The following is a 25,628-nucleotide window of genomic DNA, read 5'->3' as shown; positions in this document are numbered from 1 at the left end:
CTTGAATAGGACAGACTAAAGAAGAAATCATAAAATAATTTGATAGTAATTATCAATTATTGAGCAGTATTGCAGGTGTTTAAGTCCTGGTTCAAACCCTCACTCCCTATGTGACATAGGTTTTACCAGCTGTAAGATAAGTTGGCTCAGTAGTAAAGAATCTGCCTGCCAGTGTAGGAGAAGTGAGTTCGATTCCTGGGCTGGGAAGATCCTTGGAGGAGGAAATGGCTCCCCACTACAGTATTCTTGCCTGGAAAATCCCATGGACAGTGGAGCCTGGTGGGCTGTAGTCCACAGGGTTGTAACAGTCAAATATGATTTTACAATAAAACAACAAGGTAAGTTAGTGACTTCAAAATATAACCCAGTGCCTGGTACACAATGTTAAATGTGCTGCTGCTGCTAAGTCGCTTCAGCCGTGTCTGACTCCGTGCAACCCCATAGACAGCAACCCACAAGGCTCTCCTGTCCCCGGGATTCTCCAGGCAAGAACACTGGAGTGGGTTGCCATTTCTTTCTCCAATGTATGAAAGTGAAAAGTGAAAGGGAAGTCACTCAGTCGTGTCCGACTCCCAGCGACCCCAAGGACTGCAGCCTACCAGGCTCCCCCGTCCGTGGGACTTTACAGGCTAGATATTTCTAATTGATTCTCTCTAGCTCTTTCTTCTGTGCTTAATAAACATCGTGTCATCTAATCCTTAAAATGCTCTAGGTGAGACAGACATTAACACCCATATTTCCCAGATGTGTTAACAATATCAGGCAGGTAAAGAAAGTTAGCCTGAACAAAACAATACTGACTGAACTGAGATTCAAACCTCTAAATGTTTGGCTTCAAAAGCCTGTATGGTTACCTTCTATTACATTACTCAATATTTGATTTGAAATGGAAACAGACTTGGTTTTTGTTTCTCCGTGCACACGTGACAGGCTTGGTAATTTACTTTCAGTTTCAGTCACAGTGAATTTAGTTTCAGTTTCCTTCCCAATGAAATGAAAATCATCTCTGTTTCCACTCAAAATACAACACAAGTATGATAACAAAAGCTAACCCTAACTGAATGTTCTAAGTGATTCACACAAATTAGAATTTTCAGTCTCCTCAAGGATCCCTTGAGATATCTGGTCTTGCAGATGAGGAATTAAAGATCCAGAGAGATAAAGTAACCCAGTCAGCTCAGCTAGTAAGAGATGAGCTAGGCTGGTGGTTTCACAAACTTAACCACGAGGACTATCCCAACTTCCTACAAGTCTCTTGAAAGCCAGACCACACAGGAGCAATCAAATGCTATTCTGATCAAAGAGGGTTCAAGGAGAGAAAATCCCAATACACAGTTGAACAACATTTTCTAGGAAAAATGTGAAAAGGAAAAACCACAGTAATTCTTGACAACTAAGAAGCATGTTAGTTATTAGAAAAATGCATTTCAAAACTATAGTGAGGTACCACCTCACACCAGTCACACTGGTCACTTTTTAATGGCCATCATTAAAAAGTCTACAAATAATAAATGCTGGAGAGAATGTGGAGACAATTCCAACACCATTGGTGGGAAGGTAGGTTGGCACAGCCACTATGGAGAACATGTATTTGGTTCCTTAGAAAACTAAAAGTAGAACTACTATATGATCCAGCAACCCCACTCCTGAACATATATCCAAAGAAAACCATAATTTGTAAAGAAATATGCACCCCGATGCTCATAGCAGCACTATTCATAATAAATAAGACATAGGAGCAGCCTAAATATCCTTGACAGATGAATGGATAAAAAAGATGTGGTGTCCTTTCAGTTCAATCAGTGGTGTCCAGTTCATTTCAGTCAATCAGTCGTGTCTGACTCTTTGCAACCCCATGGACTGCAGCACACCAGGCTTCCCTGGCCATCACCAACTCTCAGAGCTTGTTCAAACTCATGTCCATCAAGTCAGTGATGCCATCCAATCACCTCATCCTCTGTTGCCCTCTTCTCCTCCCTTCAATACACACTGCTGCTGCTGCTGCTGCTGCTGCTGCTGCTGCGGCTAAGTCGCTTCAGTCGTGTCCGACTCTTTGCGACCCCATGGACTGCAGCCTACCAGGCTCCTTCATCCATGGGATTTTCTAGGCAAGAGTACTGGAGTGGGGTGCCATCGCCTTCTCTGTCAATACACACTACTATGTGTAAAACAGATAATCAACAAGGAGCTACTGAACAGCACAAAGAACCATATTCAATATCTTGTAATTACTTATAATGGAAAAGAATTATAAGAGAATAGATATATATGTATAAGTGAATCTATTTCTCACTTCCACTGTATAATCATAAAGAATTTGATTAGGGTCATACCTGAATGGTCTAGTGGTTTTCCCTCCTTTCTTCAATTTAAGTCTGAATTTGGTAATAAGGAGTTCATGATCTGAGCCACAGTCAGCTCCCGGTCTTGTTTTTGCTGACTGTATAGAGCTTCTCCATCTCTGGCTGCAAAGAATCTAATCTATCTGATTTCAGTATTGACCATCTGGTGATGTCCATGTGTAGACTTGTCTCTTGTGTTGTTGGAAGAGGGTGTTTGCTATGACCAGTGCGTTCTCTTGGCAAAACTCTGTTAGCTTTGGCCCTGCGTCATTCTGTACTCCAAAGCAAAACTTGCCTCTTACTCCAGGTATTTCTTGACCTCCTACTTTTGCATTCCAGTCCCCTATAATGAAAACAACATCTTTTTGAGGTGTTAGTTCTAGAAGGTCTTGTAGGTCTTCGTAGAACCATTCAACTCAGCTTCTTCAGCATTGCGTTCAGGGCATAGACTTACATTATTGTGGTATTGAATGGTTTGCCTTGGAAGGGAACAAAGATCATTCTGTCATTTTTGAGATTGCATTCAAGTAATGCATTTCAGACTCTTGTTGACTATTATGGCTACTCCTTTTTTTTTTTTTTTTTAGGGATTCTTGCCCACAGTAGTAAACATAATGGTCATCTGAGTTAAATTCACCCATTCCAGTCCATTTAGTTCACCAATTCCTAAAATGTTCATGTTCACTCATGCCATCTCCTGTTTGACCACTTCCAGTTTGGGAGAAGGAAATGGCAACCCACTCCAGTACTCTTGCCTGGAAAATCCCATGGATGGAGGAGCCTGGTAGGCTGCCATCCATGGGATCACACAGAGTCGGACATGACTGAAGCAACTTAGTAGCAGCAGTTTGCCTTGATTCATGAAACTAACATTCGAGGTTCCTATGCAATATTGCTCTTTACGGCATCGGACTTTACTTCTATCACCAGTCATATCCACAACTGGGTGTTGTTTTTCCTTTGGTTCTGTCTCTTCACTCTTTCTGGAGTTATTTCTCTACTGATCTCCAGTAGCATATTGGGCACCTACTGACCTGGGGAGTTCATCGTTCAGTATCCTATCTTTTTGCCTTTTCATACTGTTCATGGGGTTCTCAAGGCAAGAATGCTGAGGTGGTTTGCCATTCCCTTCTCCAGTGGACCACGTTTTGTCAGAACTCTCCACCATGACCCATCCTTTTTGGGTTCTTGAAGAACTATGGATGGAAGTTCATGACATTGTACAGGAGGCAGTGATCAAGACCATCCCCAAGAAAAAGAAATGCAAAAAGGCAAAATGGTTGTCTGAGGAGGCCTTACAAATAGCTGTGAAAAGAAGAGAAGTGAAAGGCAAAGGAGAAAAGGAAGGAGATACCCATTTGAATTCAGAGTTCCAAGAATAGTAAGGAGAGATAAGAAAGCCTTCCTCAGTGATCAATGCAAAGAAACAGAGGAAAACAATAGAATGGGAAAGACTAGAGATTGCCTCAAGAAAATTAGAGATGCCAAGGGAATATTTCATGCAAGGATAGGCGCAATAAAGGACAGAAATGGTATGACCTAACAGAAGCAGAAGATATTAAAAAGAGGTGGCAAGACTACACAGAAGAACTATACAAAAAAGATCTTCACGACCCAGATAATCATGATGGTGTGATCACTCACCTAGAGCCAGACATCCTGAAATGTGAAATCAAGTGGGCCTTAGGAAGCATCACTACGAACAAAGCTAGTGGAGGTGATGGAATTCCAGTTGAGCTATTTCAAATCCTGGAAGATGATGCTGTGAAAGTGCTGCACTCAATATGTCAGCACATTTGGAAAACTCAGAAGTGGCCACAGGACTGGAAAAGGTCAGTTTTCATTCCAATCCCAAAGAAAAGCAATGCCAAGGAATGTTCAAACTACCGCACAATTGCACTCATCTCACACGCTAGTAAAGTAATCCTCAAAATTCTCCAAAGAGGCTTTAGCAATACGTGAACTGTGAACTTTCATATGATCAAGCTGGTTTTAGAAAAGGCAGAGGAACCAGAGATCAAATTGCCAACATCCATTGGATCATCAAAAAAGCAAGAGAGTTCCAGAAAAACATCTATTTCTGCTTTATTGACTATGCCAAAGCCTTTGACTGTGTGGATCACAATAAACTGTGGAAAATTCTGAAAGAGATGGGAATACCAGACCACCTCACCTGCTTCTTGAGAAATCTGCATGCTGGTCAGGAAGCAACAGTTAGCACTGGACATGGAACAACAGACTGGTTCCAAATAGGAAAAGGAGTACATCAAGGCTGTATACTGTCACCCTGCTTATTTAAATTATATGCAAAGAACACCATGAGAAATGCTGGGCTGGAGGAAGCGCAAGCTGGAATCAAGATATCCGGGAGAAATATCAATAACCTCAGATATGCAGATGACATGACCCTTATGACAGAAAGTGAAGAACTAAAGAGCCTCTTGATGAAAGTGAAAGAGGAGAGTGAAAAGGTTAGTTTAAAACTCAACATCCAGAAAGCTAAGATTATGGCATCTGGTCTCATCACTTCATGGCAAATAGATGGGGAAACAGTGGAAACAGTGAGAGAATTTATTTTGGGGGGCCCCAAAATCACTGCAGATGGTGATTGCAGCCATGAAATTAAGAGACGCTTGCTCCTTGGAAGAAAAGCTATGACCAACCTTGACAGCATATTAAAAAGCAGAGACATTATTACTTTGCCAACAAAGCTTGGTCTAGTCAAAGCTATGGTTTTTCTAGTAGTCATGTATGGATGTCAGAGTTGAACTATAAAGAAAGCTGAGTACCACAGCTTTTGAACTGTGGTGTTGCAGAAGACTCTTGAGAGTCCCTTGGACTGCAAGGACATCAAACCAGTCCATTCTAAAGAAGATCAGTCCTGAATATTAATTGGAAGGACTGATGCTAAAGCTGAAACTCCAATACTTTGGACACCTTATGCGAAGAAATGACTCATTGGAAAAGACCCTGATGCTGGGAAAGATTGAAGGTGGGAAGAGAAGGGGACAACAGAGGATAAGATGGTTGGATAGCATCACGGACTCAAAGGACATGAGTTTGAGTTAAATCCAGGAGTTGGTGATGGACACAGAGGCCTGGCGTGCTGCAGTCCATGCGGTCGCAAAGAGTCAGACATGACTGAGTGACTGAACTGTACTGATAAGTGAATCACTTTTTTGTACACCTGAAACTAATACAACCTTGTAAATTAACCATACTTCAATTTTTTTTTTAAAAAAAGAAGGATCTTAGAAAAGCATCTGATTCTTCTCTTGTCTTTTAAAAATGGTATAGACAAGCATAAACCTGCAGGCAAAGATAAATGGCTTAATTTCAACATTTGAAACTTTTCACCATGTGAAAATACATTCATTAAGATGAATCACTAAAGGAAGATTCAGGCATTGATGTTTTTATGTGCCTATACATTTCAACTGAGATCTGAAAGGGGTCCTGAGCTGATAGAGTCTGCTCTCATCGTTTACCAGGCAATCAGTCTTCACTGTTTGGCTCTCCAGACAAACTCTCACTGAGCCCTCGCAAGTAAAGGGCACTGGGGCAGATGCTTCTACAGGTTATGTCCTGCACTAGTAATGCAGCAGCTGTAGAGGTGGCTATGTCTCTGCCTAGTTCTATCACTACCTGCTGGATCCAAATAGAGATTCGAGAGCAGCATGTCCATCTACATCCAGTCTGAACTAGTACTGATTCCAGGAGACGGAGCTATGCCATGGGGCAGAGAAAACCAGATGTTGGTCCTACTCCTGAGACTTTAGTCTTGGCCCTGTTCCAACTTTCATTTTCACGAAGAAGGAAATCGAAACTTAACACTCAGCTGAGCGTTAGTCAAGGAAGGTGTGTTCCTCCTCCCGTATGACAGGGGGCCAGGCATGTATAAAAGCCAGCCTGCAGCTGCAACGCAGTCTCAGGGCACTTGCCACCACAGCGCAGCCTCAGGGCACCTGCCACCATGTGGATGCTGGTACCCATTGCATTTGCTCTCAAGCTGCTGAATGTCTTCCTGCAGCCCCTGGGCTCTGTGTGGAGCAGCTTGGGGCCCCTGTTCCTCCAGCTCCGTGCAGCATCTTGGCTGGCAGGGGGCGAGAGGAGCCGGCCGCTCCAGGACAGGAGGGAAGCGGGGGAGCCCGGCAGGGCGGAGGGAGAGGACGGCGGCGACCTGCCCACCACCCCCACCAGCGTCAATTACCACTTCACCCGCCAGTGCAACTACAAGTGTGGCTTCTGCTTCCACACAGCCAAAACGTCCTTCGTGCTGCCGCTGGAGGAGGCCAAGAAAGGTCTGCTGATGCTGAAAGAAGCAGGTGAGTCCCCAGACCCAGGAAAACCCTCAGGTGCTCAGTCACTTCAAGAAGGGCGAAGAGGCTGGGTCAGGGAGCAGTCCCGGTCGGAGAGGTTCCCCAGGAACTCAGTCCTTCCCAGGACACAGTGGGGATGCACTCCGGCCAGAGGAGGTGGGGGTGAGCTGTGGATGGGTGCCGAGATCTTCCCAACTTGCAGAGTGGGCTGCATCAGGGAGCAAAGCATCACCGCTTCTTCTAAGTGAGCAGCATGGGGAAGGAGGCAGGTTGGGAAGTTGTGCCTCTCTCTGAGTTGATGTACTGAGTTCCCCAGAAACAGCTGATAAGAGCTACCAACAAATACAAAAACTTTTGACTTAAGAAATGCAATGTTTGGGTTTGTTGTTTGGGATTATTTACGTGCTCTTATCATGAATATTTAGAGAAGCTGTGTACCATTCAAGTAAGGCAGTGCTTTTGCTCTGGAGACTTGCTCACTGAGTGTCACCGTATCAGTAACAGGCAGGCATCTCAGAGACAGCCCAGCCAGTCCAGGTCTAAGGTGATCTGCCCTCCTCCTCTCCCATCTGCCTGTCTTCCCTAGAGCACTTCCTAAGCCAGCAACCTCAGGCACATCACCAGAGTCTTTCTCAACTTGCTTAACTCCGCTGCAGACATATAACACGTACTTGTCTTGCACACATACTGCACGTCACAGTGACCACATCCTGATAAAGAGCAGGCAGATCTGCACAGAGAACAGCAGGGTGCCCATAGCTCCTGCCACCTTCAGCCCCTGCCCTTTCTGCCTGAGGTAACCACTAGCTCCTATTCTGACACCAGCCTTGCCAAATTTGGTAATTTATATGCTGAGAATGCAGAGAAGGCAATGGCCCCCCACTCCACTACTCTTGCCTGGAAAATCCCTTGGACAGAGGAGCCTGGTAGGCTGCAGTCCATGGGGTCTCTAGGAGTCGGACATGACTGAGTGACTTCCCTTTCACTTTTCACTTTCATACATTGGAGAAAGAAATGGCAACCCACTCCAGTGTTCTTGCCTGGAGAATCCCAGGCAAGATGGGGGAGCCTGGTGGGCTGCCGTCTCTGGGGTTGCACAGAGTCGGACACGACTGAAGCGACTTAGCAGCAGCAGCAGCAGCAGCATGCTGAGAATGTGCACCTGACCGTTACTGGATCTGACGTATTTCACTCCCCATATGTCTGCCCGGTCATCCGAAGCTCATCCAGCGTCTGACCCACCTCACCGCCGTTCCCAGTGGCATCTAGTTCAGCATCTTGGTATTTCTCACCAGGACTGTTGCAGTTCATCTCATTGTCCCTTTGTCCCCACGGAAAGCACGTGATCATACGGAAATATATGTTGGATGCATAACTCCCCCTACTGAACTTTCTTCCCTGGCTTCCAAGCCCAAACTTATGAGCACAGGCTTCAAGTACCATGCTGCCGTCCTCACCCCACTTCCTGAAGGACCCCGTGCTATGGGCACATCACGTGACACAATTCTCCCCCAACACCTTCCTCGTGGACCCTGATCACACTGTTCTCTCTTTCTGGAATGCCAGGCACCCCAGGCTCTGTTAGTGAACTTTCAAAGCTCCTTAGAAATATTCCTGGTCTTCTTCATGCAAGATACCTTCCCAGGTGGCACTAGAGGTAAAGAACCCGCCTGCCAATTCAGGAAACCCAAGAGGCTGGGGTTCGATCCCTGGGTCAGGAAGATCCCCTGGAGAAGGGAATGGCAACCCACTCCAGTATTCGTGCCTGGAGACTTCCATGGACAGAGGAGCCTGGTGGGCCAAAATCCATGAGGTCGCAGAGGCAGACATGAATGAGCACCTAAGCACATGGCACAGTGCTATGTTCACAGCACACTACTTACATTGCCAAGGAATGGAAGCAGCCTAACTGCTTGTTATAGCATGTTTAAAATTGTGCTCTTTTGTTTTACTGTTCTGTTTTTAATACTTGGGTCCCCCCAAGAGTTTGAGTTCTAAGACTGAAACTTGACATTCTGTTAATCATTTTATCTAGCAAAATATCTAGCAGGTAATAGGAATCTAATGAATTTTTTGAATAGATGAATTAATGCATGAATGAACAAATGAGGAGAGGACTGAGGTGGTGGAAAGAACTTAGACTCTTGATTCATAAGGCCAGTATTTGAGCTCCTGCTCCAGCACTCATTAGATGTGCCAAGAAATTTGACTTTCTGACTATCAGTTTAATATTCTTTAAAATATAGAGCAAAATGATAGCTCATATATCAATCTTACAAAGTTTCTACAAGCCACAAATAAATGAATGCTCTTGTTTTTTCAGTAGAGCATAAACTATTATAGTTATGATTAATACATATTGTGACCTCTCAGTTTTAAGTAAATAAAACCAAAGTTAGTTAAGATGGTTAGGGTATAGTATGGGCGGCATGTCCTGTAAGTGAAATTTCTGGTAAATGAAGGAAAATCTATTTTGGTGACTGTTAAAATTTAAATTTCCTTTTAAATTTAAATTAAGAAAATAAATGTAAATATACATTACATTTAAAATTAAAATTGCTACACTGGAGGAAGAGGCTTCCTTCGTAGCTCAGTGGGTAAAGAATCTGCCTGCAATGCAGGAGACCTGGGTTTGACTCCTGGGTCAGGAAGGAATTCCCTGGAGAAGGAAATGGCAACCCACTCCAGAGTTCTTAGAGAATCCCATGGATGGAGGAGCCTGGCAGGCTACAGTCCATGAGGTCGAAAGAGTCTGACATGACTGAAGCAACGAAACCACCACCACTCTGGATGAAGATGCTTCCAAAATATATTATTTACTCCTCTGATTTTTACACAGCAGGTTGAATAGAACACAGCCATTATGAGCATCGTCACAGCTCTTGACCTGAGCTGTGACAGGATGGATTGTGTGTTGCCGCCACTGTGAATGAATGGCTCCTTTTCTAAGCTCTTAGCTGCATCTCTACATCCCGTTCCTTCAGTCTTCTCGTTCACTCATCCCCTCTGGCCTGCTCCTCAAACTCATCACGGGCTACACCACTGGCCAACACACTGTTTCACTTTCCCCAGTTACCTGTCCCTGCTTAATCACACTTTTAGGGAACAATATTTTATTTGGAATAATAATGCTTGTCACACAAGCTGCCTCCTAGCATGTTAGCTTATGAAGAGTGAGATGATATAATTTATCACTGTCCTACTGCAGAAACATTTGAGAGCAAAACAGGTCCTGGGAAGAACAACTGATGAGATGTGGTCTCTGTAAACCAGGACTGTCCTGGGAAAGCCAGGATGGAGGGCAAACTCACTTTAGAAAGATCAAAGGCTTTGGAGCTTGGACCTATGTCCTTGGATCTATGTCCTAGCTCCATTTCTCTCTGTTCAGTTCAGTTCAGTCCCTCAGTCGTGTCTGACTCTTTGCAACCCCATGGACTGTGGCACGCCAGGCCTCCCTGTCCATCACCGACTCCCGGAGTTTACCCAAACCCATGTCCATTGAGTCAGTGATACCATCCAACCATCTCACCCTCTGTTGTCCCCTTCTCCTCCTGCCCTCAATCTTTCCCAGCATCAGGGTCTTTTCAAATGAGTCAGTCCTTCACACGAGGTGGCCAAAGTATTGGAGTTTCAGCTTCAGCATCAGTCCTTCCAATTAATATTTAGGACTGATTTCCTTTAGAATGGACTGGTTGAATCTCCTCGCAGTCCAAAGGACTCTCAAGAGTCTTCTCCAACACCACAGTTCAAAAGCATCAATTCTTTGGTGCTCAGCTTTCTTTATAGTCCAATTCTCACATCCATACATGACTATTGGAAAAACCATAGCCTTGACTAGACCGACCTTTGTTGGCAAAGTAATGTCACTGCTTTTTAATATGCTGTCTAGGTTGGTCATAGCTCTTCTTCTAAGGAGCAAGCGTCTTTTAATTTCATGGCTGCAGTCATCATCTGTGGTGATTTTGGAGCCCCCCAACATAAAGTCTGTCACTGTTTCCCTATCTATTTGCCATTTCTCTCCAGTCTCATTCTATTACCTTGAGAAAACTCTACTTTTGCCATTAAAATGATAATGGATGTTAATGAAGTGCTAAAATAGAAGGAAACTCCATGTGCTGTCTGTCCCAGGTATGGAGAAGATCAACTTCTCAGGCGGGGAGCCATTCCTCCAGGACCGGGGCGAGTACCTGGGCAGGCTGGTGAAGTTCTGTAAGCAGGAGCTGCAGCTGCCCAGCGTCAGCATTGTCAGCAACGGGAGCCTGATCCGCGAGAGGTGGTTCCAGAAGTACGGTAAGCAGCCCCCACGGCATGTGACTCTGGCCTCTGTCACTGTTGGTCACTGTATTTCCTTCCATCCTGGGCCTCTGGCCTGGCCTGCTGGGGATCCGAAGGGAGGAAAAAAGCAAGTATGCTTGTTGTAATCTCTCTTCAGGCTGCACGCCAAGTTTCAGTAGGGCTCTCATAAACAAGTATGGCAAAGCAGATAGCAGGACCCACCAGCAGATGCTCCCGTCCATTATCAAAGTAGCTTTAGTTGAGTCATTAGTGGGGAAGATGAACACAGTGGACAGTTTGGCAAGCCCTGACCTTATTGTTTCCTATTCATGTTTAATTTTTAGAGTATTTATGTAAATGACTCTATTTTAGTAGTGTCCTGTATAAATTGAGGGATTGGACTAAAATAGTCATTCTCCCCTCTGGCTATGTATTTTTTGGCTACTGAGGAACTTTAAATAAGACATCACTGCTGGGACTGGCCTCCAGACTATTTATTTCAGAGCCTTGTGGTGTGTGGACATTCCAACTTGGGGTGCTCCAAAGGGATTCCACTCTGCAATCAGGGTTACGAACGCCTGGTCTTAAGACTGTTGATATTTTGCCACTAAGTCGTGTCCTACTCTTTTGTGACCTCATGGATAGTAACCTGCCAGGCTCCTCTGTCCATGGGATTCTCCAGGCAAAAATACTGGAGTAGGTTGCCATTTCCTTCTCCAGGGGCTCTTCCTGACTCAGGGATCAAACCTGTGTCTCCTACATTGGCAGGTGGATTCTTTACCACTAAGCCACCAGAGAAGCCTAAGACTGTAGAGGTCCCTTAGTGCTAATTTTTACATAGATATTAATATTCTTGGAGAAGTAAATGGCAACCCACTCCAGTATCCTTGCCTAGAAAATCTCTTGGACACAGGAGCCTGGTGGGCTGCAGTCCATGGGGTTGCAAAGAGTTGGGCATGTCTGAGTGACTAACACTTACACTTATTAATATTCTTAGAGCATTACCTGGAATTTAGGAAGCATGTGAAAAATGTTAGCTATTATTACACTTTATTTGACTTATTTATTTAGTCTATTCTATTTATTTTGTTTTTTAACAGTTTTTTAAAATTAATTCTTATTGGAGTATAGCTGTTTACAATATTGTGTTAGTTTCTGCCGTACAGCAGAGTGGATCAGCTGTTTGTTTACATGTATCCCCTCTTTTTTTTGATTTCCACCCCATTTAGGTCAGCACAGAGCACTACTACCATTTTAGTAAACAGTTCTGATTGGACTCTTTGGGTAAATGTTCTGTGTTTGCTTTCTGTGAGTTGTTTGAGTCTTGAAATCACTCAAAGGGTAGTTGCATGTATGATTTATTGAGGATGTTCACGGGAATCTCTGATGAAACCCTCTTTCCTAAACAATGAAGAAATATGGACGTGGGGGAGGGGAGGGTGGGGTGTGGGGGAGGGTTGTACTTCCCATCTGGGAAAGGTTAACAGGAGGAGCACAGGGCCACAAGTCAGCAACAAAACACCCGTGAAGGTAGTCACTCAGTCAAAGGTGACCATCAGAAATTCAAAAGTAAGCTTTGGGAACTGGATTTAGAGAGATAAGACAGGGTTAGGGAGCCATGTAAGCAGAGAAGACTGAGTTGGGTTTGCTGGCTGTGTCCTGGGCAGTGCGTTCCCTCCAAGAGGTGTGGTGTGAGGAGTAAGGACCACGAGCAGTGTTGCACCTTAGGGCAAAAGCTCAGAAGCTGGTCTGGAAAGGCAGTGCAAAGTAGCAAATTTGGAAGTGTCTAAGAATGGCACCCCACTCCAGTACTCTTGCCTGGAAAATCCCATGGACGGAGGAGCCTGGTAGGCCGAAGTCCATGGGGTTGTGAAGAGTTGGACATGACTGAGCGACTTAACTTTCACTTTTTACTTTCATGAGTTAGAGAAGGAAATGGCAACCCACTCCAATGTTCTTGCCTGGAGAATCCCAGGTGCAGCGGAGCCTGGTGGGCTGCCGTCTATGGGGTCGGTCACACAGAGTCGGACACGACTGAAGTGACTTAGCAGTAGCAGCAAGAAAAAGGATGATGCTGAAGATCCAATACTTTGACCACCTGATGCGAAAAGTCGACTCAATGGAAAAGACCCTGATGCTGGGAAAGACTGAAGGCAGGAGGAGAAGTGGGAGGCAGAGGATGAGATGGTTAGATAGCATCACCAACTCAATGGACATGAATTTGACCAAACTCCTGGAGTTAGTGGAGGACAGGAGAGCCTGGCATGCTGCTGTCCATGGGGTCACAAAGAATCAGACATGAATGACTTAGTGACTGAAAAACAGCAAAGAAAAAAGATCACTGGAGAAAACAAGAAAGTGCAAGGACTATTCATAGCAGACACTTTGACAGCCAATTGTGAACAGCCATTGATTTTTGTCCTATATCAGAGATCAGGGTTAGTGTTGCCATACCCTCAGACTATTAAAGATACATCCTAAATCTACACTCTATTTTTTTACACCTTTTATTTTGTATTAGAGTGTGTTCCACGTGCTCAGTCGCTCAGTCGTGTCAGACTCTGCAACCCCATGGACTATATAGCCGGCCAAGCCCCTCTGTCCATAGAATTTCCCAGGCAAGAATACTGGAGTGGGTTGCCATTTCCTCCTCCAATTTAGTTATACATAAATCTACTCTTTCTCAAATTCTTTTTCCCATTAAGGTTATTAAAGAGTATTGAGCAGAGTTCCCTTTGCTCCATAGTAGGTGCTTGTTGGTTGTCTGTTTTAAACATAACAGTTTAGACCGCTATGGTCAGTCTATGGTCATAGACTGTCCAGGTCAGTCCCAAGTGCTTCCACTTGGTTAGTCGCAGACCCGAGGCTGTCACTGCCCTGCTCCCTCCCGGTGATCATGCATTCATTCTCTAAGTCAGAGAGTCTGTTTCCATTTGTAAATAAGTTCCTGTGTATCATTTTTAAGATTCTGCAATACAAGCCCTATCATTCCATGTTTCTCTTTTTCTGCCCAACTTCACTCAATATGACAATTTCCTGGTCCATCCATATTGCTGTGGTTGCATTATTTCATTCTTTTTAATGACTATGTTCAATCTCCCAAATAAAACTCTTTGAAAACAGCATGAAATATTTTTGTTACCAAGTCGAAGCTGGCTCTGCTCACCACACGACAAGCCTTAAAACTGGGAGAGGAGGTGTTGAGACAAGGAATAAGGACTTGACTCCAAAAGCTGGCAGAAGGACCAGATCGCAGACTGTCTCAAAAAAAGCATCTCATTGGGGTCTGGAGCAGATGAGGAATAAAGTAAAAAGGCCCCAGGTTTTGCAATTATTCCCTCAAGGGCCCTCAGGAAGGATATGTATGTTTCTTTTCTCTTGCAGGTGGACAAGTTCAGGGTGTTTCTCTGAACAAAAGCATTTTGGTTTAACATTCAGGCAGAGGGCCAGGGTTCTCTGAGGCAGGCCATTGTGTATGGACAGTATTCTTTTAGTGAACAATAGCAAAGGGAAGCAAAGGTCAAAGTAACAGACACAGAGCTGACATGTAGTCAGATTTAGCTCCTGTAACATTTTTAAATGTCTGGAGGAACAAACAAAACGTTTTTGCCTACTTCTGTGGTCCTTAAGGCTCCAGTTCTCCACCTCTGGCTTGAAAGCCTATGCTCTTTTATATATATATATAATTTTATTTCTTTGTTTTTGGCTGTGCTGACTTCCCTGCTGTGAGGGCTTTTCTCTAGTTTTGGGCACAAGAGGCAACTCTTCCTTGTAGAGGCTTCTCGTGTTGCGAAGCACAGGCTCAGGGGCATGTAGGCTTCTGTCGCTGTGGCTCCTGGGCTTGGAGCCCAAGCTCAGTAGTGGTACTCGGGCTTGGTTGCTCTGAGGCATGTGGGCATCTTCCTAGATCAGGGAGTGAACCCGTGTCTCCTGCGTTGGCAGGCCGATTTTTTCCCCGTCAGCCACCAGGGAAGCCCCAAATCCTATGCTTTCATCCTTGGATGGAAAAGCTTAACCTAAGTTTTCCTCCTTGGACAGAAAAGCCTAACGGTGATTGTTTTCCCTCAGGTGAATATTTGGACATTCTCGCCATCTCCTGTGACAGCTTTGACGAGCAGGTCAATGTCCTTATTGGCCGTGGTCAAGGAAAGAAGAACCACGTGGAAAATCTCCAGAAACTGAGGACATGGTGTAAGGAATACAGAGTGGCCTTCAAGATAAACTCAGTCATCAATCGATTCAACGTGGACGAGGATATGAAGGAACAGATAACCGCGCTCAACCCCGTCCGCTGGAAGGTACCAACCGCATTGCTTTTGTGATTGTAATGCAGTGAGCGTTCAGGAGAGATTTGCTTCAGGGACACCAAAAATGATAAGGATACAGAGAGCTCTGGACTCAGAGAGCCAGCTGGGTTTGGTCCTTCTTGCTGCTAGACTTAGAATTGGCTTCTGGGGACTCATCCCATACGCACTGTCCTGAAACAGATTAGCAGGAGGACTTGTGTGAATATGTCGGTTTTTGTTTTGTTTTGTTTTTGGTAAAGATTTATTCATTTTTGACTGTGCTGGGTCTTCACTGCCACATGAACTTTTTTCTAATTGCAGCAATGAGGGTCTATTCTCTAGGTGCAGGGTGTGAGCTTCTCATTATGGTGACTTCTCTTGATGCAGAGCACAAGCTTTAGACTTCAGTAGTTAACAGCATGTGGACTCAGGATTTGCAGCTCCTGGGCTCAGTAGTTGTGGTGCATGGGCTTAGTGGCTCCGAGGCATGTGGGATCTTCCCAGTTCAGGGATTGAACTTGTGTCCTTTGCATTGCAAGGAGATTTCTTAATCACTGGACCGCCAAGGAAGCCCCTGAATATGTATTCTTAACAATTTGCCCTGGTCATTGTCATGCAAGAATCCATCAAAGTCTGTGGCTGGATCCCAGACTAATACAACTGAAGATAGTATGTAGAATTCAATTCTAGGAAGGAAAAGAGAGGAAGAAAACTCATGGAATATGAAGCTATGTCTGCTGGGATAAAGTGGGAAGGCAAAATGGGAAAGGTTTAATTCTGCCAAAAAACCAGGAAGACTTCATGTAGGAGGCGGTATTTGACTCCTTCTCTAGCAGATGAGTCTTCCTTGACTCAGATGGTAAAAAATCCTCCTGCAGTGGATTAAATCCAGTGCAGGTGACCTGGATTTGATCCCTAGGTCTGGAAGATCCTCTGGAGAAGGAATGACAACCCACTCCATATTCTTGCCTGGAGAATCCCATGGACAGAGGAGCCTGGCGGGCTATGGTTCATGGGGTCTCAAAGAGTCGGACATGACTGAAGCAACTTAGCAGGCATGCATGCACATAATGGCTTAAAACCTAAAGGGACTACCTCAAAATTAAAGTGTTAAATATTTTAGGAAGCCTATTTCAACTGGTATATTTCATCACTTAAATCTAAAATGTAGTAAGAAACAATATGCATTTCTATAAAGGTTTAAAAACTACTTTTAAAAATACCACAGTATAAATACTAACAATAAAATGCTGATCTAAAAAATTGAAAATTTATAGGCAGATGTATTATAAATGGCTTCCCAGGTGGCACTAGTTATAAAGAATGTGCCTGCCAATGCAGGAGATGCAGGAGGTGTGCATCTCAGGAAGATTCCTGGGTCAGGAAGAGCCCCTGTTAAGAGGGCATGGCAACCCACTCCCCACTCCAGTATTCTTATCTGGAGAAACCCATGGACAGAGGAGCCTGGTGGGCTACAGTCCATGGAGTCGCAAAGAGTTGGACACAACTGAGTGACTGAGCACGCGTATTATAAACCTGATTATTTTGTATCAAAGAACTATGACATAGATATATACATAAAAATCACTTCTATTCCTCAAGTCCCCCAAAACTGTTCATCTCAATAGGTATAACTAGCTGATGTTCCAAACCCAAAGGCTAGAGATGACCCCAAAAGTAATAGTAAAGGAGTTCCTCTCCTATACTTTCCAATTCCAATTCTGTTCATCTCATGAAGATTATTTTCAGAACACTAAGAGAGATTTCTAGATATATAAAATATTCTTATGAATTTACATTGATTTCAGCTGAAGTTTCTAATTTTGTAAAAGATGCCCAATTACCCAATGTTGATCCCCTGGAGAAGGAAATCGCAACCTACTCCAGTATCCTTGCCTGGAAAATTCCATGGATGGAGAAGCCTGGCAGACTACAGTCCACAGGGTTGAAAATAGTTGGACACGACTGAGCAACTTCAATTCATTTCACTCATATTATGAAAAAAAAAAAAAAGACTAAATCAAATATAACCTAGATCAGTTTTTTAAAACATTATATTTTGGGAATATTTGGGCTTTTAGTACCATATTCCTAAATTTCAGGTCACATTTTCATTTTGCCAGAGCAGTGTCTTTCTAGAATGTTCCTCAGTTGAACAAGTTTTCTCTGCTGAGCTTCCCTGGTGACGCAGATGGTAAAGAATCCGCCTGCAATGCGGGAGACGTGGGTTCGATCCCTGGGTCAGGAAGATCTCCTGGAGAAGGAAATGTGTGCTCACTCCAGTATGCTTGCCTGGGAAATCCCATGGACAGAGGAGCATGGTGGGCTGCAGTCCACAGTCCACGGGGTCGCAAAGAACCGGACACAACTGAGCGACTAACAATTTCACTTTCTCTGCTCAGGAGGGATGAAGCTTGGTTCAGAGGGAAATGCAATTTGGGATAAAAAGTGGTGGAAAGCTCGTTAGGAGGCCAACACCACCCTTGTGTTTCAGGTCTTCCAGTGTCTCATAATTGAGGGTGAGAACTCTGGAGAAGATGCTCTGAGAGAAGCGGAACGGTTCGTGATCAGCGACGAGGAGTTTGAAGCGTTCTTGGATCGCCACAAGGATGTGTCCTGCTTGGTGCCCGAGTCTAACCAGAAGGTCAGAAAGTGAACTTTCTAAGTGTATTAAAGTGTATTAATAGAAAGTGAACATCATTTTGTTTCCCATCACACACGTAGCTCCAAAGAGAAAAGTGTCTCCACCAAGGGCTGCCCATGCTGGGATGTGGGAGGGTTTCGTGGAGAAAGGGGAGGAGTCTCATGGTAGATATAGAAGCTGTACTAAATCTTTAGGTTTCCAGTGAGAACAGTGGATATGTCTTGTTAGCACAAATGCGTATGTCCTGTAGATTAAACCATGTCAGCCAAAGCATGTCTACCCTGCAGAGATTCCACAGAGTAAATAATCAGAGTGTTCTCTGAAGCCAAAGGAAAAAAGAACTTCTTGTTCAAAGCTATGTTCCTGCAGTGTTAAGGAGAGGAGTAAAAAAAAAAAAAATTGAAGGTAGTCTGATACTCAGCATACAGAGAACAGGTAAACTCATGTTGTCAGTATGGAATGTTATACTGACTAAGTACATTAGGGAGCCAGGATAAATTTGCATGATATGATATTGGGTGGAAATAAAGAACAACAGGCAAAATCCATTCTACCTTTAATCCTAGTGTGCACGGGTGTGTATGTACGCATCCTGTGGTCGTCTTGGGGTAATGGATTATCAATCATTTTTGTCTACCTTGATAACTCTTCAGACTTTAAATTTTTCTAAAATAGGTAGTTTTATTATTTTTCAATTATTTAAAAATCAAAAGCTTTCCCCATCTTCCCCCGAAGAATAAACATGCAGCAAAATCTCTCCCTCACATGCTTATATCATATTGGAAATTCCAGAACAAGGACTCATTCCTTATGCTTTAGACTCCTAAGTCATGTTGACCAGAGCATGAATAAGAAAATTCCCAGATGGGGTCAGAGCAGCTTTCAAAAAGAGGACAGAAAACAGAGGAGAATACTCATATGTCCACACTGTTGTATTTGACTTTATAAAAGTTGTCTTAATTATGCAGTTAATGTGAGATCAAAGAACATATAAGTTATAATAAGCATTACTATTAATACTTGGGTGAGTTCTTCACAGAGGGACCATGAACCAGAAATCACTCCCCCATTTCAGAAACACAGGGGCCTGAGTCATAGAATTAACTGACCTCACCATGTCAGAGGCAGAATTAACTGACCTCACCTACATCAGAAAAAGGGTTAACTGACCTCACCCACATCAGAGATAAAGTTAGCTGACCTCAGCTGTGTGAGAGGCAAGGTTGGGCTGACTTCACCTATGTCAAAGGTAAAGAAAGGTGAACTAAAGTTGCCGTAGAGACCAACAGCCTACAAGACTGAAAAATATTTACAATCTGGCCTTTATGCAAACACATGTGCAGACCCCAACCTCTGTGGGTACGTAGGGAGGGTACAACTTCCTACAGAAGTACAGATACACCCTCCGCCTACCTCTGAAAGACGTCACTAGTTACGAGGAATGAAAGCAATGTTCAAGTCCTCAGTAAGCTCCCAGGTAATAGCATTAAAGGGCTTCCCAGGTGGCTCTAGTGGTAAAGTACCCGCCTGACAATCCAGGAGACATAAGAGACACAGGTTCGATCCCTGGGTTGGGAAGATCCCCTGGAGAAAGAACTGGCAACCCACTCCAGTATTCATGCCTGGAGAATCCCATAGACAGAGGAGCCTGGGGGACTACAGTCCACGGGGTGGCGAAGAGTTGGACACGGCTGAAGCAACTTAGTACACAGGCAGTAGCATTAGAGATTCTGCTTTATTCACTGAAAAGGGGGTCCGTTAGAGGCATGTCACACACATGAGGAACACTGAACAGGGAAGGACGGGGCACTCCAAGATCTGGAGGGCATGGAGAGTTAGCCTGGGTGCTTCCTTGTCAGAGGCGCTTTCAGAGCGCCCTGTGACCCTTCCAGCAGGACGCAGAGGCCAGCTTGCTGGAATCTGTTAGAATCTGAATGGACACAGACAGCTTGCCCGGGTGGGGGGCATTTTGGGTGGGGGCGGGGTCCTGGCAGGTGGCTTACCTTGTGGAGATGAATCCAAAGATGCTCAGGAGATTTGAGAAATGGTGACTCCAGAGATAAGGTGAAGCAAACACACGAACATTGTAAGGCAGACAGCTGAGTGTACGTACTGAAAAATATGCCTGAAACTAAATTTGTCTGTAATTTCTCCTTTGCAGATGAGAGATTCCTACCTTATTCTGGATGAATATGTGAGTATTTCTAGTGCATCATAAAATGATCCCTTAAAAATAAGCTAAGCAGCAAGGCCAGAGTTGAGTTACAATCAGCATAACCGTTTAACCCATATTCGTTCTTTTTAGCCAGCATTTCCTATTTTTATTGTCACTGATTAGCATCAACACTATAGAGCCCTGACTTCATCCACTGTGCCCACATTGGAGCTAAGGCGTTGGGCAGGTGTTGGCTTGAACCCAGTGCCCATGTTTGCATGACCACCCTGCCCCCTCCGCCACTACACGGTGTCTTCCCCGTGGCCATGGATCCACGGAGGTTGTGTGGAGCTGACATCACACAAAGCAGACTCCCTCTGTTATGCCATCTTTGGCTGGCTTCTCTGGTCATGGGGTACCAGGGGTTCTTTGCAGGAAGGATGTGTCACAAGTCACATTATTGCCTTTAATTCCTCAGATGCTGCCGGCTTATCTCTAACAGATTGCCGTCAGCTTTGGGGTGAAGAGGTTGCAGAGTCCCCTAAAGCCACCAATACATTCCTATGCCACTGCCTTCCGAGGGAAAAGATAACCCAGCATTCTCAAAACTGAAAAATCACTTTCCCTTTCTCTCTCTGTCTCTTCTGTTTTTGTCCCAATTCAGAAACGTTTGCCAATATTTCTAGCACAGGACAAATACTTCCATTCAAAGACCTGTGTTTAAGAAATGAGTTCCAAGAACAGTGGCTTTTCCATATTTAAGTTGGATTTGGTGTTTCAAGAAATGCCTACTGTGACTTTTGACACTTTATTATTTTCAAGTTAATCAGTGATACTTCACAGTCATTCACTTTTTTGTCAATATGAGCTTTCTTTACAGAGCAGAGGGGTGAGGGTGATAACACAAGTGTTTAGTTTATGGGTTCAAGGTAGAGAGGAAAAGTCAAACGGAATTTATTTTTGGAGTATCCTTACTGCCTGGGGATTTTTACCAATGTTCCTTCAAAATTCTCTGGTATCTGCATAGTTGGAATAAACAGAGTGGGAACAAAATTTACTTTTGACAATTTAAGAGCATTTTGATTCAGTAAGAATTACTATAAAATGCTCTGTGCCATGGTAGGTCATAAGGTATGAAGATCTGGTTCCTCGCTCCAGGATGCTTAATTTAGGATAAAAACCAAGACCCCTGGACTTCCCTGGTGGCTCAGTGGCAAAGAACCTGACTGCCAATGCAGGAGATGTGGGTTCAATCCCTGATCCAGGAAGATCCCCTGGAGGAGGAAATGGCAACCCACTCCAGTGTTCCTGCCTGGGAAATCCCAGGGACAGAGGAGCTTGGCGGGCTACAGTCCATGGGGGTAGCAAAGAGTCGGACAGGCTGAGTGAGTGAATACCACCACCAAGACCCTTAACAGGGCACGTGACACTTCTTGATGTGGGACCTGCCTGGCTTTGAAGTGCCTTTTCGTACAACCTTCTCTCCCTTTCTTAAAAGAACATTTTATTATTCTTCACTTGCTTGTGCACACACAGTTTTCACACCAGCAATATCATCTACCTGAAATTTCGCAAATTTACTGTATTGTTTCTGGGCTTTAACAATACTACTCTCTCCGGCTTACAATTTCAAAACACAACTCAGATGTCAGCATCTTTTGGAAGACTTTCCAAATTATCCTACCCTCCAATGGAGGGATACGTACATGTATACAATTCTGGTTATCCTGCACTTACCTGGCCTAACGTGTTCAGGTGGGTGAAGAGAGCTGGTTGAGAGCAGAAATGCTGTCCAATGGGCTCAGCATCCCCAGGGGAGCATCTCACTTATAGGTCTCCACAAACATTTGTTGGAATGATTGGAATATCCAGAATCATTTTGAGTTGATCCCTCTAGTTGAGTTTTATAGGAAAATTATATGGAAATATTCTAACTTTTGTCCTGAATTTCCTAGATGCGCTTCCTGAACTGTAGAAATGGGCGGAAGGATCCTTCCAAGTCCATCTTGGACGTGGGTGTAGAAGAAGCTATAAAATTCAGTGGCTTTGATGAGAAGATGTTTCTAAAGCGAGGAGGGAAATATGTATGGAGCAAAGCAGACCTGAAGTTAGACTGGTGAAGTTGAACTGGTGAAGCTGGAAGCTGGACCACCCTCTGCCCACCCGTGGGGACCACCTTGGGACTCTGTGTGTGGCTGCCCCCCTTCTGATGGGCACTTCTCAGGGGCCCCAAATCCTGTTTTCATCGCATGTGGAATCTGCTTGTCTGTGGTAACTGAACCCACACAAATAACATAGATAATTGAAATCCGTAGCTCATACAAGACAATTAACCTTAGTTAAGTAGCTCATTTTGCATTTAATGCTCAAGTAGTGTCTACTGTGGCTCCTGTGCTTCCGTTTTGGAGTTGTTTTCCCAGTCCTTTCAGTTTATAGTTATTTTCCCATCTGGAAAAATTAGGAAGTCTCTCCACCTGTGGGGAGGCTTTTTATTTCTCAGCCTTTATATCATTGCAACCTTGGATACTTAACTAGACGTTGATAAATAGTCCATACATATTTCAAAAAATAAGAAATGTTCATCTTATCAGGCTTTGGTGAGACCCAGAAAGAGAAAATCTGCAGCCCATACTGACTATGCCAGGAATGTGAGCCATCTCCCTTTTGTTTTCCAAGAGTCTTAACAAAACCCAGGTATGCTTTACGTTTCATGATGGAGTTGACACGGGGTCGGGGCTTGGGTTGCCGTGCGGATCTTCTGAGCCTGCAGGCAACAACATTGTTTATTTGCTCGGTTGTCTGCACATCACCAGGAAGTGACAGTTTCCTGGATCGGCACGATCCCGTTGGCAAAAGCACCAGGTGACAGCGGAGCAGGGGGCTGCGACTGGACCTGGCTTTTCTGTGAATAAGGCTGTGGCACAAAGCTACTCTTTCCCATTTAACTCTGAACCACTTGAAATAAGGATGTAATCTAGGGCAACGTGAGAAAGTTCCAGAGCCTTCTCTTACTGCTAAGAAAGAGCTCGAAGAAAAACGTCATTTGAATTGGGTCAAGGAACAAAACCCTCTTCTGGTGGAAATACCACCTGAACTTTATTCGTGTAATTTTATTCATGTAACACTATCCCATTGCCTGGGAAGTAATAGTTTCCTATCATTGCTCTAAAACAGCAAAATCACAGACAATTTTTTGCTCAAAGAACTCTTTAATTAATAATCCAGCTGCCGTTTTGGCCACTAGATGGCATCTAAATGTTGCCTGATTCTGTTAAGCCTCCACGTAGATATTCTACTTCAGAATCTTTTTTTCAAGACTTGCAGATTTTAAAAGTTCGGTTTAAGTGATTTTTTTTTTCCTCAGAAAAGATATCCTTACTTCAAATGTTAAGTCACTGTGATTCAAATGAAATATGAAGTGAATTTCTCTCAACCTGAGGGAAACTACATTTCTCTTTCCCCAAAGAGAAATAATATAAAGTAAAACATTGCACTTAGAAAAATGAAAAAAATATGTATATAAAGATAAAAACAATAAAATTAAAAAAATGAAAAAAAAGAAAAATGAAAAATAAGCTATTTTAAATACACTTTCCAGCTGTTTTTACACCACCACCCACTTCCTTATGCACTGACAGAATTTTCAATTCCTTAATGTTTAAAATATTCAAGTGTTCATTTTTCTTTAGCTGAAGAAGTAGCATTACAGTAAATTTCAAGTTTGGATTATATAACATTTTGCTTTATATTTTGTTTTTAAATATTTGGGTCTATTTTGTGAGATGTATTTCTTTTTATTAGGAAAATAAAAGATAATTTCAGTGAGGTATCGCCATTAAAGTATTAAAGGCAAGTATTTTTGTGGTGCTTTCAATTACTTCTTGGTTAGGTTGTGACAATAGGAATGGAATTTTGTCTTAGGAAACCTGGAAAGACTGGGCATTAGTAACAGCATGCTGGTATACAAAGTATGAATCTGAAACATCTGATATGTCAGCTCCTCTTCTATGACAATCTGGAGTTTGGAGTCTAGTTCTTCGATCAATAAAGAGAATCATGATAAAAAACAGGTGGACAAATTCTCCATGAGGTTCTATCAGAAAGTAATTCATTGCACAGGCCGCTCTCTTGTTGAAAGGACTAATTCATTCCTCGTGATTAGATGAAGGCTACTCACGCCATAAGCTTTTAAGACTTTGTCTTGAGTGTGTTTTGGACATCTCAGTTTTAGGGAAATATATGTATATATGTTTATTTTTTTCTATATGTGGGATGCTCTTGACTGCTGGTCTGTTGTTTTGTAAGATGTTGTAATAAAGTAATTTTTGTACACTACCTTCATTCTCAGTGGGTCAATGTAATGAAGTCTCTCCTTGGTGTGTGTTTAAGTAATTGCGGGCTTTTACAAACCACTATTGCTAAGGCAAGTACGCTTTAAAAATCAACAAAGTTACCAACAATTAATGAGCACATTTCAGACAGCCCCACTGGCAACAAGATGGAGCAGAGAAGAGCCACTGGGGAAAGGACTCCTCTTGTTTTAAATGAAAGCCAGCATCTGGGGGGCCTGGTGTCCTGAACTTGATCCCTTTGGAAGGAATGAATTCCTGTAGACAGGCAGCAGGAATAGCAGCAGCCCAGGATTAGCGTGGTCGCAGAGCAGCTGTTTCGCTGTTCTGAATATCACAGGGTCTGCAGTCTGCAGAGCGGGAGCCTGGCACCCAGAGTCCCAGGTGGCACGGAACCGTTCGGAGCACCCGGTTCTGAGCTGCCCATTCAGTCCCTGCCCCTCAGATGCCTCAGGCCAGGCCTGCCTTTCCCAGCCCTTGGAGTCAAGAGTTCTACAACCCCAGCTCCAATGCCCACCCCATACCCTCCAGACTCAGACTGGCCCTTCTTGGACATGGGGCATTTTCTCAGACATTTCATTGCATTTAATCTTCAGTTGTAAATACTCACTTCCTGAGCTTCCCTGGTGGCTCAGATGGTAAAGGTGTCTTCTTGCAATGTGGGAGACCTGGGTTCGATCCCTGGGTGGGGAAGATCCTCTGGAGAAGGAAATGGCAACTCACTCCAGTACTCTTGCCTGGAAAATTCCATGGACAGAGGAGCTTCGTAGGCTACAGTCCATGGGGTTGCAAAGAGTTGGACACGACTGAATGACTTTACTTTCGCTTTACTCACTTCTTCAGGAAGGATATGGCCTCATTATTTTTGCCCACACTGGACTAGTCAGGCCAACCCTGGGCTCTAGCCCCCAGGACAGGGATCAGATCCAGGGGCTTGAGGACAGTGAAGGGGACTCAGAAGGCAGCCCAGGTTGTCTAGCCTTGTGGCCGGGACACAGGCAGCCATGTCTGGGGTGCATAACCCAGCGTCAAGTCTCTGCTGGCGTCTGCTGTTCCAGTCAGTGGCAAAGAATGGGAAATTCCACAGAAAGCCCACATAGCAAGTTCAACTCAGATGCCATTGAGTTGGGTTTGAAAGATGAGAAAGGCTTTTTAACCACATGCTCCCCCCATGATTCTAAGACAAATAAGCATTTGGAGAATATTTGAGAAACAGAACACAGCAAAATGAAGAAAATAAAAATTACCCATAATTACA

At 43.9% G+C, this 25,628-nt stretch overlaps 1 protein-coding gene across 1 annotated transcript; it reads left to right on the top strand.

Moving 5' to 3' along the window:
* The first annotated feature begins 6,212 nt into the window (after positions 1–6,212).
* Positions 6,213–24,356, top strand: RSAD2 (radical S-adenosyl methionine domain containing 2). Its single transcript, XM_019970738.2, has 6 exons — positions 6,213–6,667; positions 10,790–10,951; positions 15,005–15,234; positions 17,717–17,866; positions 20,028–20,060; positions 21,977–24,356. The coding sequence occupies exons 1-6, from the start codon at positions 6,316–6,318 to the stop codon at positions 22,139–22,141; spliced, it is 1,092 nt and encodes a 363-aa protein (XP_019826297.1). The 5' UTR covers positions 6,213–6,315; the 3' UTR covers positions 22,142–24,356.
* Positions 24,357–25,628: the final 1,272 nt, after the last annotated feature.

Source organism: Bos indicus, chromosome 11 (assembly GCF_029378745.1).
Source record: "Bos indicus isolate NIAB-ARS_2022 breed Sahiwal x Tharparkar chromosome 11, NIAB-ARS_B.indTharparkar_mat_pri_1.0, whole genome shotgun sequence".
Taxonomy (NCBI): Eukaryota; Metazoa; Chordata; class Mammalia; order Artiodactyla; family Bovidae; genus Bos; species Bos indicus.
The sequence above is the reverse complement of the archived record's forward strand: the minus strand, read 5'-3'. Positions and strand labels throughout refer to the sequence as shown.